Here is an 18,898-nt window from a genome sequence, read left to right as displayed (position 1 = left end):
TATTTAACTAGACCAACCACCACTGGCCACCTGACACTGGGGGTTGGCTTTAACCCCTCATACGCCACACCACTCCCGGAACATCCCTTTTTAACATATTTTCAACCAAAAATATGTACTTCACCGTCTTTTCAACGCACAGCTGGCGCCAGAACGAATCAGTTGGACGGGCATTTGATTTCCTGTTTTTTTTCTCTCTCACACAACCTCCTGTTTGCCCACTTAAGAATTCTGTTAATGGGCGTTATGATAAAGACCCTAGGCAGCTCATGAGTTTCAAGTTTGGGGAAGCTTACAGTTGATCCTACCATTTCTACCCATCTGTGTGCCATTTCACGCCGATTCGTACCCATTTGCTTAGTTTTGTTTCTAGTGCCGTTGTCTTGACTTTTCCATAGCCTTTCAAGTGTGTTTTTTGTGTGGGTAATTCTGCATCCACTCCTCTAACCGTGTGTTGTCTGTGCTTGTGTGTTTCAGAGATCAACAGAGTGAGGAAAGATATGTACAACGACACAGCCAACGGACCTGTAGACAAACACCCTCTGGAATTACCCGAGGCCCTGGGGCCAATCATTCATCTGCAGGAAAAGCTCTTTGTGCCTCTAAAAGAGTACCCTGATGTAAGACATGTCTCTCTCTCTCACACACACACACTACATATCTGCGTAGATGTTTATATACCACACATCACACACACAGGCTCCTTGTTACATTCAGATTTAACCCTGTCAGTTGTCTCTACCACCAAGTTCACCTTGTCCTTGCCTGTGATGACAAGGCGTCAGCGGTTTGGTGGCCCTGCTCAAACAAATAGATCATAATGTACCTAGTAAATCAGGAGCTATAGAGTTTTCTCTGGTGGCTCACTCTCTCTCTCTCTCTCTTCTGCTTTCCATGTCCCACATGCAGAGGGGGGAGGACAGGTGGGGGGGGTAATGGTAGTTTATAGCCTTACATTGTCACTGAAGGCCAAAGGAGTCCTCGCGCCCTCTCCCTCGGTCCCTATTTTCTCCCTACTATCCCTTGTTATCACACAGAATAACATTGAAACCTGCTGCACTGCACAGTATTGAAACCTACTGCACACTATTGAAACCTACTGCACTGCACAGCATTGAAACCTGCTTTGCTGCACAGAAATCAAATCAAACTTTGTCACATGCGCTGAATACAACAAGTGTAGACCTTATCGTAAAATGCATTGAAACCTGTTTTACTACACAGAATGGCATTGAATGCTACAAATTTGCTCCACCAGTGGTGGTATCATTGAAGGTGAATTCTACTCTGTGGCCACCCGGCTAAATGAGTTGCCTCCACAAGGAAAACAGGACGCTACCAGCTGTTTACGATTTAGTTACCCAAATGGGCAGAGGAGCAGGTGGAGAGGGGGTTAGGAGAGGGACGGTGTTGAAAACAACCTTTCCAAAAATACACGGGGAGGTAGAAAATGGAAGGCTCACCATTGGACTCCCTGAATGGCCCTTGAAAGCATCCAGAGTTGAGACTAGACTGGACGGAGAGGGTTGTAGCTGTATAGAGTAAGTACACTGCAAGGACACAGAGGCCTGGGTAGGAGCACAGACTGACGCTGTAGAGGGGAGGTTATAGTGTTTGCTTTGGGGGTTGGGGCCATGGTATTGATGAAGGAGAATGTGTGTACACAGTGTGTGGAGTTTTGCCTGGTGGGTGGGAAGGGCACCAGTTCCCACCAGGGTAGGTGATAAAGGGCACCAGGGACCCCCACCCAGTCCAGCCAGTCCAACTCAACCTCAACCATGATCCCCAAGCCAGAAGACTGCTGAACAATTAATCAAATGGCCACCGGACTATGTACAAATGACCTCTAACCTGTACCCCCGCTGACTCAGTACCTGTACCCCCTGTATATAGCCTCGTTATTGTTATGTTACTGTTACTTTTTATTCTTTTTACTTTAGTTTATTTGGTAAATATTTTCTTAACCAACAATGCAGTTCAAGAAGAGTTAAGGGCTTGTAAGTAAGCATTTCACTGTAAAGTCTACATGTTGTAGTTGGCGCATGTGACAAATAAAGTTTGATTTGATCCAGACTTAAATTCACCAGATATACATCCAGATGTACTCTGGGGGGGGGGGTGTATGGACGGCACCCCCTATAACCCCTAAGCTAGTTGACATGGGGAGGCTGAATGGCAGCTTTCCCGTTTGCACAGGAGACCCGTCTGGAATGGTGGGACGTGCTTTAAAAACACATCCGGGCATCCTCTCTTTTTCTCTCTCTTGCGCTCTTTCTTTCACTCTCTCTCATATGCAACACCAGTCAGGTCATTAAGGCAGTAACTTAATAGAAATGTAAAAAAAGGTAAAATCGTTGAGGCTATTTATAGAAAACCTGATTGAAACCAGAGGGATGCAAGACCAACATGAGATTTGTCTCTGCTGTAATGGAGTTGCAGCGTTAGGTTAGAGTCACTCTCTTATTAGGCGGCCTTGCATGTCTGGAAAACTACGCCGATGGTAGTCAACAGAAGAGCACAGCCTGAGTCACTCTGACCTCAAACGACAGCATAAATATTGTGTAAGCCTAATGAGTATAGCTGTCATGGCAACCACTTAGCTTTCCTGTTGCGAGATATTCATTGTTTTGCTAATGTTTCATAGAGATTTCTTAGCTGCATATGTTAGCATTTGTATTTATATAACCTAGCATTAGCTGTTAGCTTAGAGAGAAGTGGGATGAAGCTGGGTTGTGTTCTGATGCAAGGGTCTAGCAAAGGGTGTCTAATTTTCTCTTTTAGGCCAGATGAGCTCTCCCTTCTCTGACAAAATATGTTCTTGTACCCGAGAAATCGAGATAAAATAATCAGTCACCATTGAGAAATCCCATCTTTTTCCGTGCTGTTCTGAGGATACTGTAAAGATAATTATTAGCCGAGGGAATTTTCTCCTCCTCCCGTTCACCTTTTCGGGTGATTTCTCAGATTTTCCCCCGACGTGTTGAGGATTCAAGGCCGGCTACGTACTCTGCATCTACGTCTCAAATTACACCCTTTTTCCTTTTATAGTTGTGCACTGTATAGGGAATAGGGTGCCATTTGGGATGCGCTGTCTAGCCTAGCGTTTCTAGACTGCTCCAAACTCCCAAGACGAGGGTTCTGCTTTCCATGTCCGCCTATTGAGTTTTTAGCACCGCACACAGCTGCTGCCACTGAAGTCTCCTTACCACCCTCCCCTTCTCACGTTCCCCATTTTCACATCATCTTCCCCAGTTCCCACACCTGTCCGCTTTTGTCCAAGGAGTGGCAGACTCTTTCTCACCATTTTCCTTCCACTCTTTCATACTCCTCTCTTTCTTAGTTTCCTCTTCCCAGTACTAAGTAATTAGATTGTCTTGGTCCTCTGCTGCAGTGCAGCATGTCAATTACACCAAAATAACTTGTCCTGCCAAGACGTCCGTGTTCTAATTCTCTTACCGTAGGACATGCATGCTGAGGTGAGAGAGCTCGGTCGAGAGTGTGTGTGTGTGTGTGTGTGTGTGTGTGTGGAAAGGTAGTTGTTTGATGATGTCATCGGTGCGTAAACTTCGGAAGTGCGGCATCATGTCACTCAGAGGCGACTGCAGGTGAGGACAGGGTGACGCCCCGCCCTGGAGACACGTCACCTCTTTCTATGACCTTCAAACACAGTTACTTCCTTCGTTGTTTACTAACACCATGTGATGCCCCCAACACGCCTGGACAGCCCAATGGGTTGTGTGTGTGTGTGTAGTAGGGGATTGTGGGAGTCTGACTAGCCCTCCCCACCTGCTCTAGGCTGCCTGCCTGCTGAGGCTATGAAATAGGACACCCTGTTGGATGTAGGCGGTTGAGCAACTGGTCTGGAAAACAAGGCCAACTGGAAAGGGCTCTTTTTGAAGGAGCCATTTGTCTCCCCTATAGGTCCTCTGGCTGCCATGATGTCCAGCACTGTGTGTGTGTGTGTGTGTGTGTGTGTGTGTGTGTGTGTGTTGCCTAAGTGTGCTTTGGATGTTTGTTCATTGATGCATAGAAGTGTCTTGATTGTTGGTCTTAATGAGTTGAATGACTAGTTCTTGATTCCATCCAGCATCAGTTATTGTTGGGATTGAATGATTCAATACAAGACTGTTCTCATATACCTGCCACCACAATGTGGTGAAATAAGCCTATCGGTCCCCTCTCCTACCCCACTAGTACGTGCTGTCTGTCTGGTGTGTCCATCTCCAACTTTACTGTTGTCTACCAGTGGTGCTGCTGTTGTCATGGTGTTGATGTTTACATTTTATTAGGTCTCTGCGGTGGCAGCAACCGGAGCCGGTCGGCAAGGAAACAGCTGTTTGATCGGCGTGCTGAGCGACTGTACTCTCCCAGTCTTAATTTGCAGGTTATTACTGTGGCTTTTGAAGCAAAATGTCTCCAATTGAGCGTCTCAAATGACTTCCCAGCGTTTTTTTTCCCCCTTCAAAAGCGCAATGATATATCAACAATCGGCATGGGCTCTTGTTTATGCGTTTGGAAGCAGAAGATGCCTACCATTTTCTCCTTATTGAGCCCCACAGAGGACTCGTCATAATAACCTTAAAGCCTAGTGGTCAAATACGCATGCTCCACTTGAGAGTGGGACGCTTGCTTGAATGTCTTTGGGTCTGCATCTATGAAGGTCAAGTACAAAATGTAGGAAGTTAACAATCTTAATTCAATGTTGACACAAATGCAATAAGATGCAACAAACTTCTACATGTGACTGTACCTCACAGGCCAGTACAATAGCCTACAGATGGAGAGAAACCTAATGCTTCATACAGTACCAACCAATACTACTCACCCGACATACAGGGCAGGTGTGGGCCAGTGCTGCCTTGGCTGCAGTCTTCTGGTTTGCAGCTGCTCCCGCCATGGCATCAGTCAACAAGTTCAGCTTGAGAGTGGAGCATACGTTAGATAAACCCCCCCCCCACAAATTGTTCAGATTAATGACTTAAACGGCTGAACAACTGTTTGGCAGGTGTGTGTGTATAAGCTTTTGTTACAGCCCATACCTGATTACAAATCATAGCCTATCGCTGTGATTCGGTATGTAGATTATTTAAGTCAGGTGTTAGAGCTGGGCTGGGACAAAACCCTTCACACACCCCTGCCCTTCAGGACTTTCTGCAATGACTGAACCAGACCAGAGCAGGAGAATAGTGTTCCAGGTCGAAACGGCTGACCTAGTTGAGAGGTGACAAGACTCAGGCACACCCATTGGTTCTGGAATAGAAAAGGTGCAAATCTTTTTTTTTTTTTTTTGGCATCAATAACATGACAGTAATTCTACCTCAAAGATGGCGCCGCCAGACATGGCAGCTCTGCTTCTATATCCTAAGCAACTTTGCAGTATTTCGTTTTTGTGTGTTATTTCTGACGTTATTAGCCCAGAGCATTTTCTGTGTTATTACATACAGCCAGAAATAACTTTTGGATATCAGAGCAGTGGTAACTCACCAGCATTACGACCAGGAATCCAACTTTCGTGAATTGGATCCTTTGTTCGTACACCCCAGCGCAACTGAACTTATTCCAGAGGCTGCTCCAAGATGCTGCCGGGCACACCGTCCACCACTTTAGAGTATATTACTGGCTAATGTTCAGTCTCTGGACAATAAAGTAGACGAGCTCAGGGAGAGGATCTCCTCCGAGAGAGACATCAGGGACTGTAACATACTCTGTCTCATGGAATCATGGCTCTCTCGAGATATACTGTCCCCGTTCCATACGTCCAGCTGGGTTCTTAGTACATCTCAGAGACAGGAATAAAGAACTTTCTGGGAAGAAGGGCGGTGGTCTATTTTTCATAAGGGAAATAGAGGGGTGCGGGGGACTGCCTTAATCAACATCCACGGCGCCCAGGGAACAGTGGGTTAACTGCCTTGCTCAGGGGCAGAAAGACAGATTTTTATCTTGTCAGCTCGGGGATTCGATCCAGCAACCTTCCGGTTACTGGCCCAACGCTCTTAACCACTAGGCTACCTGCCTCCCGTTTAACTACTCATGGTGTGATTGTGATAACATAGAGAAACTCAATTCATTTTGTTCAACCAACCTAGATTACCTCACAATCAAATGCCCACTGTATTACCACCCAGGAGAATTATCTTTTGGTTATAGTCACAGCCGTGTATATTCCCCCTTAAGCCGATATTACGGCGGCCCTTAAGGAACTACACTTGACTTTATGAAAACTGGAAACCACATATCCTGAGGCCGCATTTGTTGTAGCTGGGGATTTTAACAAAGAAAATTTGAGGAAAACGCTACCAAAGTTATAGCAACACATTGACTGTAGTACTCGCTCTGGTAAAACACTGGATCACCACTATGCTTACACGGCTCTCCCCCACCCTCCCTTCGGCAAATCAGTGGCATTGACTAAAATACAGTAGAATAGAATACAGTATATACATATGAGATTTTGTTAGATACTACTGCTCTGTTGGAGCTAGGCACACAAGCCTTTCGCTACACCCGCAATAACATCTGCTAAATTTAAAACTTGCCCAAGATGGTTAACCTGTTAGGGCTAGGGGGCAGTATTGACACGGCCGGATAAAAAACGTACCCGATTTAATCTGGTTACTACTCCTGCCCAGTAACTACAATATGCATATAATTATTGGCTTTTGATAGAAAACACCCTAAAGTTTCTAAAACTGTTTGAATGGTGTCTGTGAGTATAACAGAACTCATATGGCAGGCAAAAACCTGAGAAGATTCCAAACAGGAAGCGCCCTCTCTGACAAGTTGTTGTTCATCTTGGCTCTTTTTATTGAATACTGAGGATCTTTGCCGTAACGTGACACTTCCTACGGCTCCCATAGGCTCTCAGAACCCGGGAAAAAGCTGAATGATATCGAGGCAGCCTCTGGCTGAAACACATTATCGCGTTTGGATAGTGGCTGGTCAGAGTACTCTGAGACTCACGCTCGTGCACGAGGGAACGAGATGTATTTATTTTCTCTCTCTTTGTACGTATACAGGCTTTCCCGGTCGGAATATTATCGCTTTTTTACGAGAAAAATGGCATAAAAAATTGATTTTAAACAGCGGTTGACATGCTTCGAAGTACGGTAATGTCACGAAATGCGCCATGCTCGTCACCCTTATTTACCCTTTCGGATAGTGTCTTGAACGCACGAACAAAACGCCGCTATTTGGATATAACAATGGATTATTTGGGACCAAACCAACATTTGTTATTGAAGTAGAAGTCCTGGGAGTGCATTCTGATGAAGAACAGCAAAGGTAATAACATTTTTCTTATAGTAAATCTGACTTTGGTGAGTGCTAAACTTGCTGGGTGTCTAAATAGCTAGCCCTGTGATGCCGGGCTATCTACTGAGAATATTGCAAAATGTGCTTTTACCGAAAAGCTATTTTAAAATCAGACATATCGAATGCATAGAGGAGTTCTGTATCTATAATTCTTAAAATAATTGTTATGTTTTTTGTGAACGTTTATCGTGAGTAATTTAGTAAATTCACCGGCAGTGTTCGGTGGGAATGCTAGTCACATGCTAGTCACATGCTAATGTAAAAAGCTGTTTTTTGATATAAATATGAACTTGATTGAACAAAACATGCATGTATTGTATAACATAATGTCCTAGGATTGTCATCTGATGAAGATCATCAAAGATTAGTGCTGCATTTAGCTGTGGTTTGGGTTTATGTGACATTATATGCTAGCTTGAAAAATGGGTGTCTGATTATTTCTGGCTGGGTACTCTGCTGACATAATCTAATGTTTTGCTTTCGTTGTAAAGCCTTTTTGAAATCGGACAGTGTGGTTAGATTACCGAGAGTCTTGTTTTTAAAATGGTGTAAAATAGTCATATGTTTGAGAAATTGAAGTAATAGCATTTCTAAGGTATTTGAATAACGCGCCACGGGATTACACTGGCTGTTGAGTAGGTGGGACGCTTGCCCATAGAAGTTAACAGAATTGTCCATTTTAAAGAACTTTAGCCAATTTATGAATGACTTAATTTATCTAACATTAGATTCTTACATTTGCCTTGATTCGGCAGTCTCGTCCAGATCGGCATGAACCTGGTGAGTGACGTGAAGCATTTTATAGGCATTTGTAGTTCTGTTATAATCGCCACATTAGCAGCTAATTACATTTCATTTTTGGGGGGTAAATACAGGCAAAAATATTGATAAATGTTACCCTTGTGTGAGAGAGAAGTACACTCAAAATGTCACGCTAGGTTAAGCTTACACGAAACACAGCCCCCTAAAATTCACAATGGGTAAAGTGGTGGAAAACCGATTTGGAACCATTTCTGTGTTTTGACTGCTCGGTTTTATGGGTAGTATGACTCCTACTGTGGTAGACCATTTGCTCAGATTATTTTGGGGAAGTCGCTTTCGCTTTAGTCAGTTTTTGTAGATGTTTCTTATGATTTATGCCCCATACGGTGTCGTTGAACATGTTTGGACTGTGGCCACCAAATGTCAGATTCAGCATTTCAATAAAAAATAAAAAATAAACACTGTTAAATAGCGTTGACGATGGTTTGTGTCTGTTTTGATTTTCCATAGATCTTCTATTTGTGGAGATGACACGTTCTCACAACCTACCCCCCCCCCTGAGCCCCCCTCCTTGTAACAACAGTTTACACTAAACACGTCTTGAAATCTAGTCTGAGATGGCTTTTTACAAATCAAACGTGTCGCAATTCATTTACATCAATGGAAAACCCACCCGTTCAGCATAAATCAACTGGGGGCTGCAGGGAAAAGCTCTGAGGGAAATAATGCAGAATAGAGTGCCAGTGTCCTATCCAGTTAAACTGGGGATTTGTCTGGGTGTGTCCATGTCCGTCAGTCCATGTGTCGGGGGAGGTGATTTACCTCTGTGAGCGCCGCTGCTAGGGACATTAATTAGAGGTCACGGAGGACACTCTTTTGGCAGGTGGACAAGAAGCCTGCCGCAACACCTCGGTGGTCTGAGTGTGTCTGAGAGAACGCTGCGACAAGTGGGTGTCCTTTATCCATGGTGACCAGGGTGAAGAGAATGAGGGGAAAAGGGGAGGGGAGACAGAAGGTGAGGTAGAAGTTGAGGTAAGTGACTTATGGCAGCCTTGGCCCATCCTCCCTCCATTGTTACGTTTCCATCTCTTCCTCGGAAAGAGGAGATGAGAGGGAGGGGGGAGACGGTGAAAACGGTGGCGTTCACAACACGACACACCTCTCTGGTGTGCCAATTCTCCTCATCACCCCTAATGAAGAGTCAAGGTCATGCTGCAACTGTCACCTCTGCCTTTCTGCTCCATGGTCTTCACTACACATTTCACTTCACTGCACATTTCACTACACATTTCACTACACTGCACATTTCACTACACGCTACACATTTCACTACACATTACATACTTCACTGCACATTTCACTTCACTACACATTTCACACTTCGCTACACACTTCACTACACATTTCACATTTAATTTCACACTTCATTTCACACTTCATTACACACTTCACTACACATTACATTACACATTTCACACTTCGCTACACACTTCGCTACACACTTCGCTACACACTTCGCTACACACTTCGCTGCACATTTCACTACACATTTCACACTTCGCTACACATTTCACTTCACTTCATTTCACACTTCACTACACATTTCACACTTCGCTACACACTTACTGCACATTTCACTACACTACACATTTCACTTCACATTTCACTACACATTTCATTTCACACTTCACTATACACTTCACACTTCACATACACTTCACTACAACCTGCAGGGGCTAGCTAGTGTGATGGTACAGTCACACTCACCCCCTGTATTCCCCAAGTCAGCACAAATGTTGACTCCCTCTGGTATTTTCTGGACAGTTTTTGTCCATCCATCTTTCTGTCTGTCAGATGCAGGGCTGAAGAGCACCAATCCAGCCTCACCTTTTTACTTGGAAGTTTACATGAAGTGTGACCTTTTCAGTGCCCATCTGTGACTAGTGCTCATCAAGGGTCAGTAATAGAAGTGCTCATGGGACCCAGGAGGGAGAGTGAGCGAGTGGGTGGTAGGCTGTCAGGTGCGCTGGCCTCGGGCTGGGCTGGGCCCTCTACAGAGAAAGTAATTAAGCGAGCCCTCGTGGGGGGCATGTCATTATTCAACAGATTGGAACGGATCTCCAAGCCCCCAGAAGTCATTGGGCATGGCTACGCACCACACTAATGGAACTGGAGATGATATGGGCTGGTAGGGACAGATTGATTAGGTCATGTTATTAAATGGAGCTCCAGTTGATAGCCATTTCTCATGATGAGGATGGAGATTGTAGAGGAGGATTTGTGTACTGTACGTAAAGATTATGATCAATCACTGCCCAAAACACATCCAAGTCTAGGTACAGTGGGTTAGGTTTTGGTGATCAGAGAAGGCCTGATGAAAAGAGATCAAGGTGTCCTCAGTATGTATGGTTCCTGTGGTGTAGACTAGAGAGAGAGAGAGATGAGTCATAAGAGAAGCAGGTTCTTCCTGAGGCTGGGGCAACAGAGACCATGATGGACCTATGGAGAGAGAGGCTGGGGCAACAGAGACCGTGATGGACCTATGGAGAGAGAGGGACTGGGGCAACAGAGACACAGTGATGGACCTATGGAGAGAGAGGGACTGGGGCAACAGAGACCTTGATGGACCTATGGAGAGAGGGACTGGGGCGACAGAGACATGGATTAAACATGACTCAGGAGTCACTTCTCATCCCAACCACCATCCTGATTGCTATCAGCACAATCATTCACTTTCCCTCCCTCGGCCTACACACACACACACACACACACACACACACACACACACACACACACACACACACACCCACCCCTGATAAGTGCTCTCTCACTCCCAATCTACTTGCCCTTCACCCATGCACACGCACCCTTCACCCATGCAAACGCACCCTTCACTCACAAATACACCCATGACTGCCTGTAACATTCTACACACTAAAGTCCTACCAGTCCCACATACTTCTGCAGTGTAATATTCCATTGACTGTAAAAGTTTTTGTGTACTGAATACCGTTTTAAATCTGTCCAGGGGTATCCAAGATGCCTTTTTGTACAGACCGTGTTTTGAGTTGTTCCTGTTGACCTCTGCAAGCATGGTCTGTCAATGTAGTATTATATTATATTACCCCAACTATTACCCCAAGTCTTATTGTGACTCCTCCTGAGATGTGATTGGGCTGTAATGTCTACACTCTCTGCTCTGTGGCATATTGGGATTTCTCCCCTACTTTTGCATATTAGAGTCCATGAACTCTGACCTCTGCACCAAGCTGATCCTCTATTTTCCTCCACCCCCCAACACCTTTGCATGTCAGCCCACTTCCTCCACTGCAACCCCAAATAAACCCCCCAAACAAAATGATCAAAGGCAACCAGATTAGGCACTAAATGCTGGGATGTGCTTAGAAGGAAGCATTGAAGTCTTCCCTTGAGCTTTGATGTGACGATGTCAAGTCTAGAATTAAGTCTCATTTCCCCCCTTCCCATCCCATCCCACCACCCCTCTCCATCCCACCACCCCTCTCCATCCCACCACCCCTCTCCTCCCTACAATATTTTTCTTATTTTAAAGATATTCTACTCCTATCCCTACCTCCTATCCCACCTTAGTCCCCCTAGCGTAGGGTTATGTTAATTAGCTCACATGGTAGAAAAATGTTTTACCACAGAAAACTAAGGCTCAGGTTAGAGAACGAGAACAGGCCTGACGGGCCCAGGTTAGAGAACGAGAACAGGCCTGACGGGCCCAGGTTAGAGAACGAGAGCAGGCATGACGGGCCTCTGTCTGTGTGTCTCTCTCATGATCAAAACACAGACGGACAGTAAACATGATCAAAACACAGACGGGCATTAACAGTAAACATGATCAAAACACAGACCGGCATTAACAGTAAACATGATCAAAACACAGACGGGCATTAACAGTAAACATGATCAAAACACAGACCGGCATTAACAGTAAACATGATCAAAACACAGACGGGCATTAACAGTAAACATGATCAAAACACAGACCGGCATTAACAGTAAACATGATCAAAACACAGACGGGCATTAACAGTAAACATGATCAAAACACAGACGGGCATTAACAGTAAACATGATCAAAACACAGACGGGCATTAACAGTAAACATGATCAAAACACAGACCGGCATTAACAGTAAACATGATCAAAACACAGACGGGCATTAACAGTAAACATGATCAAAACACAGACCGGCATTAACAGTAAACATGATCAAAACACAGACGGGCATTAACAGTAAACATGATCAAAACACAGACCGGCATTAACAGTAAACATGATCAAAACACAGACGGGCATTAACAGTAAACATGATCAAAACACAGACGGGCATTAACAGTAAACATGATCAAAACACAGACGGGCATTAACAGTAAACATGATCAAAACACAGACGGGCATTAACATTAAACATGATCAAAACACAGACGGGCATTAACAGTAAACATGATCAAAACACAGACGGGCATTAACATTAAACATGATCAAAACACAGACGGGCATTAACAGTAAACATGATCAAAACACAGACGGGCATTAACATTAAACATGATCAAAACACAGACGGGCATTAACAGTAAACATGATCAAAACACAGACCGGCATTAACAGTAAACATGATCAAAACACAGACGGGCATTAACAGTAAACATGATCAAAACACAGACCGGCATTAACAGTAAACATGATCAAAACACAGACTGGCATTAACCTCTCTGGGCTAGGCGGGACGAATTCGTCCCACCTACGCAACAGCCAGTCTAATCCAGTGGCGCGATTTTCAAATACCTTAGAAATGCTATTACTTCAATTTCTCAAACATATGACTATTTTACAGCTATTTAAAGACAAGACTCTCGTTAATCTAACCACACTGTCCAATTTCAAAAAGGCTTCACAACGAAAGCAAAGCATTAGATTATGTCAGCAGAGTACCCAGCCAGAAATAATCAGACACCCATTTTTCAAGCTAGCATATAATGTCACAAAAACCCAAACCACAGCTAAATGCAGCACTAACCTTTGATGATCTTCATCAGATGACAACCCTAGGACATTATGTTATACAATACATGCATGTTTTGTTCAATCAAGTTCATATTTATATCAAAAACCAGCTTTTTACATTGGCATGTGACGTTCAGAACTAGCATACCCCCCGCAAACTTCCGGGGAATTTACTAACAATTTACTAAATTACTCACGATAAACGTTCACAAAAAGCATAACAATTATTTTAAGAATTATAGATACAGAACTCCTCTATGCACTCGATAAGTCCGATTTTAAAATAGCTTTTTGGTGAAAGCACATTTTGCAATATTCTAAGTACATAGCCCAGCCATCACGGGCTAGCTATTTAGACACCCGGCAAGTTTAGCCTTCACCAAAATCATATTTACTATTACAAAAGTTTGATTACCTTTTGTTGTCTTCGTCAGAATGCACTCCCAGGACTGCTACTTCAATAACAAATGTTGGTTTGGTCCAAAATAATCCATCGTTATATCCGAAAAGCAGCGTTTTGTTCGTGCGTTCCAGACACTATCCGAATGGTAAATAAGGGTCGCGCGCATGGCGCAATTCGTGACAAAAAAATCTAAATATTCCATTACCGTACTTCGAAGCATGTCAACCGCTGTTTAAAATCCATTTTTATGCCATTTTTCTCGTAAAAAAGCGATAATATTCCGACCGGGAATATCCTTTTAGGTAAACAGACAAAGGAAAAGAAAGCTTTCGGTCGACGCGGGCACGAGCCTGAGTCTCACAGTACTGTAACCAGCCACTACCCAAACGCACTACTTTGTTTCAGCCAGAGCCTGCAAAGCCACGATTCAGCTTTTTGCCGTCTTCTGAGAGACCATGTGAGACGTAGGAAGTGTCACGTTATAGCAGAGATCCTTTGTAATTGATAGAGATGGCAAAGAAGTTCAAGAAATGGTCAGACAGGGTACTTCCTGTACAGAATCTTCTCAGGTTTTGACCTGCCATTTGAGTTCTGTTATACTCAGACACCATTCAAACAGTTTTAGAAACTTTAGGGTGTTTTCTATCCAAAGCCAAAAATTATATGCATATTCTAGTTACTGGGCAGGAGTAGTAACCAGATTAAATCAGGTACGTTTTTTATCCAGCCGTGTCAATACTGCCCCCTAGCCCTAACAGGCATTAACAGTAAACATGATTAAACATGACACACATATTCTTTGTGGGTTTATGTAATTTGAGGGAAATATGTGTCTCTAATATGGTCATACATTTGGCAGGAGGTTAGGAAGTGCAGCTCAGTTTCCACCTCATTTTGTGGGCAGTGTGCACATAGCTTGTCTTCTCTCTCTGCTTACGGCGGCCTCTCTCAATAGCAAGGCTATGCTCACTGAGTCTGTACATACAGTAGTCAAGGCTTTTCTTAGTTTGGGTCAGTCACAGTGGTCATGTATTCTGCTGCTGTGTACTCTCTGTTTAGGGAAAGGTAGCAGTCCAGTTAGCTGTTTTTGGGTTGGTTCTTTCTAGTGTGTCCAATGGTTCTTAGTTTTTTCTCATAATTTGGGTCTAATTGTGTTGCTGTCCTGAGGCTCTATCAGGTCTGTGTTTTGTGAACAGAGCGCAGAACCAGCTGGCTTAGGGGCTCTTCTCCAGGTTCATCTCTCTGTAGGTGATGGATTTGTTATGGAAGGTTTGGGCATCACTTTCCTTTAGGTGGTTGTAGGATTTAACCAGTCTTTTCTGGATTCTGCTCAGCATATTATTTGGTGTTTTAAGTTGTACACTGACTGTAGGTTTTCCAGAATTCTGCATACTGTCTCAATTGGGTGTTTGTCCCATTTTGTGAGTTATTGGTTGGTGAGTGGACCCCAGACCTCACAACCAGGAAATGGGTTCTACAACTGATTGGCGTATTATAGTTGTTGCCAGATACTAATTATGGGATGTCAATTATTTAAAAGAATTGGCGGCATAGAAGGCCCTTCTTGCCTTGCCCTCTCTGCTCCAGTCTGTTGAGGAATAAGGTGGTTGTGGGGGCACTGTGCATAGCAAAGGTGAGGAAAACGGTAGTAATGAATGAATGAAGGTTAAAACCCAAACTGTCACCTGGGAGACAGTATGTAGTAAGGGAGGAGCTTTGTTTGTGATATTATGGTGAACCATAATGCAAAATATGCTGCTTTCAAAGCTGATTGCTACCAAAACTTTATTCCCTCACAGAATCTCTCACGTCTCTCCCAAAGATGCTCTGTTACCTCTGTGAACTGACTCCTGGCTGCACCCCTTTTGCCTCGTAATGACATCATTACTACTTAGAGACAGCGCGCACTTTTATAAAAGCTACTTCTATGCAAATGTTGTTGATCAATAAAATAAGTCCCAAAAAAGACTATTCTGTAGCCCTGTGAAATCTGCCAAAACAAGCTGGATAACTCGATGCATGAACACACTCGTATTGAATATGCATTCATCTCCCCTGGCCTGGCTACATCCTGATTTACCCAGTTTGTTAATAGATTTTCCTTTCAAATAAATGATTACCATTATGTAGTTTGATTGGTGAAAAGTATAATTGATTGATTAATGCATACATGGTTATCTCTGAAAAATGGACGTGTAATGCTATTGAACTCTAAAGATGCCCAGCGATTGAACAGACCAGTAGCTGAGTTTGTCTGGATCTGGGGTGCTTTGAAGGTCACTTCTGCTGGGTGGAGTTTTCCAGCCAGCCAATCATGTCTCAGAGAGATGTCTACAGCGCATGGGCATAGGTTGTAATCATGCTCTGCATATGTAAATATGTTACAATAGACCACATACTCACGTCTCCCCTGGTAAGAGGAACGGGCCAATATGTGAGCTGTGGCATAATAGCCCAGGGTGCCTGAACGATTGGTGGGAAATATGTCACCACTCAGTGCAGTGCCTGAGGTAGACACATTTCCTGTTGCACTCACGTCTTACTGTATGAAAAAGGAAGTGTTGCTCATTTACAATCCTCTAGTGACAACTCGATTTTCATATTCTTTGTGCTTATCCTTGCTAAGCCCCCCAATACACTCGGAGACCCTTCGCCATGATCTAATTTCCACTTCTTTTCCCATCCACAGCTGCGGTTAAGACAAACAGACATTTGCACATTGTATACTTCCTTAAAGCTGTTGGTGGAGCCTTGGTAACCCGCCCGTGCCTGCTCCCTGCCTCGGAGCCCAGGGGAGCCAGTCAACTTCAGAGTGAAGAGCAGGGCGTCGGCAAGGAGTTTCTCTCAGTGCCCCTGGGCTGGCCCCCCTCCGCCTGCCGAGTGCCGATAACAGGGTGTAAACAAAGCCCCTTTAATGTCACTAAGCCTCCTTCCTGGGAGGCCCTCTGAAGTGGGGGCCGGGGCAGGGCGGATGGAGGTGGAGGGGGCGGCTGTGTGCGTGTCGATTCGGAAGGGTTTGAGGAAACTGAGATAAAAGTTGGGGAGAAAAAAACTGGCCGCGAAAAGGTCCCAGTGTCTCTAATCTCCTAATGCCTTAAATGAGGAAAGGGAATTGGTTGCTCAGAGAACGGGCCTCCGCTGAGAGAGAGAGCCGGCGGAGAGTTCTTGTCGAGTTTGCAAAATAAATAAATCGTTTATGCATGCATTTCATTCAACAGATAAAGAACGAGACGGATGAGTTTGGGTCAGAACAGAGGTGGCGGAATGGGGATTCATATCCTGAATTTGTAATTTGTACAGTTAGTGCTGGTTATGTTAAAGCACTTTCTCTCCGGTGAATCAGAATGGATGCTGATTATATGGTTGGTTAGCCAGCCTGGCTGTTGAAGCTGCTCATATTCACCATGCTGTAACTAGATGGGCATAGTCTATTTATACTACTGCCCTGTGGCCATGGCTACCCGTTATCAGCCATGTTTGATTGTTGAAATGGCAGAATTGTGACAGACATGCACACATACTCAAAAACAAGCTGTCTTTTATAGTGATTCCTTGCACGTCACCAGACCTACTCCAGTTAAGTGACTCTTTCTACCGAGGTCTTCATGTGTCGGGAGTTCCTGGCAAGTCTACCTCTCCTCTGAAAGCTCCAACATGTTTGGCTTTGTATTGTTTTATACATGCCAATGGTTTACGATTGGTTGTTCTCCTTTTAACTGGCATCGGCCCCTTCGCTGCAGGATAAAGACCTGATCTAGTGTTTGTTGCAGGTTAGAGATTATTTGGGACACGGAGAACAATAAGGGGTGATGAGAAAGAGGGTTCTGTTGTTCTTACTTCTGTTGAGTTGCCAGTTTGAAATCAAATCCCCGTTCATCAAAGCGCTGCTTTTTCCTCTCTTCTGTTGAATGCTTTGATGGGGCTGGTATTTCTGTCCCGGATGGTTAATGTGGCCCTGCGTTGGCTGACATTTTGAGCCGCGTGAATTTTCCTGGAGTAGAGAGCGTGTTGACGGCTCAGCCAGACATCGCCAAACATGGCTGCCGCCCACTCCCCTCTTAAAAATAGATATATCCCCCAGGTCCCTTCACGACCCAATGTCCTTGAACCAGTCCTATCACCACCATATCATGCATGTCAAAGGCAGAGTATTTAAAGCCATTGGAAAAACTGTCTCAACTTTGGGAGAAGGGACATTGCCCCCCCCCGCTGTCCTGCCCCTTCTGGCAGTAATTACTGTCTTGTTCCAGTATTCAAATGAGCAATTTCCCTACTTTCCTGCAAGCCCCTGCTCTGTCATGTACAATCAGCATCAACATATTCATGGCCAGGGAGAATTCACTTCTCTTTCTTATCTGCCTGAGAGCAGTTCCACAGCGATATTTTATTATTTATGTCCATATCAGTATAGGAACTCCTTTCATAACCAAGACTCTCCTCAGATGCGGATTACAGATGCTAGTGTAGGTCTTCTCTGGCTGTATCTTGACATCAGCATATAGCCGGGTAATTGGCTGGAAATGTATAGTATACCACACAAGCATTAATTGTGCCAGTGGCTGGGGTTGGATTAACACTGAGTATATCTGACCTTAAAAAGCCATATATCCATGCTGACAGATGGTGTGAAGAATTATCTTGCCTCAGAAAGACATTAGCTCTGGCCAGTTGAGCTATTTCTTTATCTTATGCCGGTGAGTAAGGTTGGGCACGCTAGCTAGCCGTAGAGGTTATGCTTCACCCAGACACCTTGCCCCTGTCGCCTTTAAGTGTCTCTGAGCTCTTGCTTGTGATGTCAGACTGCTGGCTGATGGAGGAAAACCCATGGCTGAACATGGGTAGAGACTGTGCCTGGGAGCTGGGTCCTCTTGTCTCGTCTGCTGCTTCCACTGTGATGAAGACTGACAGTTTGCTGCTCCTCTGCCTAAAATCCTTGCTAGAAACGCTACTGTGTGACCAAAGACAGGACAGGAGGACACGTGCCCTCGATGCCTTGCCATCACACCACCCCCTCACCACTGTAGTGACCAGAGTTCACCAAACAGACGTTGGCCTAGCCTGCCCTCTTGTCTACCCGAGCTCCATAGTAACAGTAACGTCATCCACAGGGAAACGGAAGGGCCTGGAACTCTTACACGTCACCTTCTCAGCTTGGCACTCTGCATATGGTAAACATGCTCTGTTTACCATTCAACCACCCTCCCCCTCCCTCTTTCACCATTATGTTTTTAGTTTGCTGAAAAATGTTGGATTATTTTGACATCCCCCCCCACCGTAGTTCCCTGTATTTTCATTTATATTTTCCCCTCAATAAATAAATTCCTTTTTTTCAGCTTGCATTCTAGTGACCCTGGTTTCAGTCCGGTGCCGTAATGTTGGCTCGGCAGC

The 18,898-nt window shown here is 44.5% G+C and overlaps 1 protein-coding gene across 4 annotated transcripts in view; it reads left to right on the top strand.

The window, feature by feature from the left end:
* qkia (QKI, KH domain containing, RNA binding a) overlaps positions 1–18,898 on the top strand; it is a 104,017-nt gene that overhangs the window by 28,236 nt on the left and 56,883 nt on the right. For all 4 annotated transcript variants that reach the window (XM_014126319.2, XM_014126141.2, XM_014126225.2 and 1 more), the window contains exon 2: positions 478–620. In XM_014126319.2, coding sequence (XP_013981794.1) covers positions 478–620 — 143 coding nt within the window. The remainder of the gene's footprint in view (positions 1–477; positions 621–18,898) is intronic.

This window comes from Salmo salar, chromosome ssa01 (genome assembly GCF_905237065.1).
Source record: "Salmo salar chromosome ssa01, Ssal_v3.1, whole genome shotgun sequence".
Lineage (NCBI taxonomy): Eukaryota > Metazoa > Chordata > Actinopteri > Salmoniformes > Salmonidae > Salmo > Salmo salar.
The sequence above is the reverse complement of the archived record's forward strand: the minus strand, read 5'-3'. Positions and strand labels throughout refer to the sequence as shown.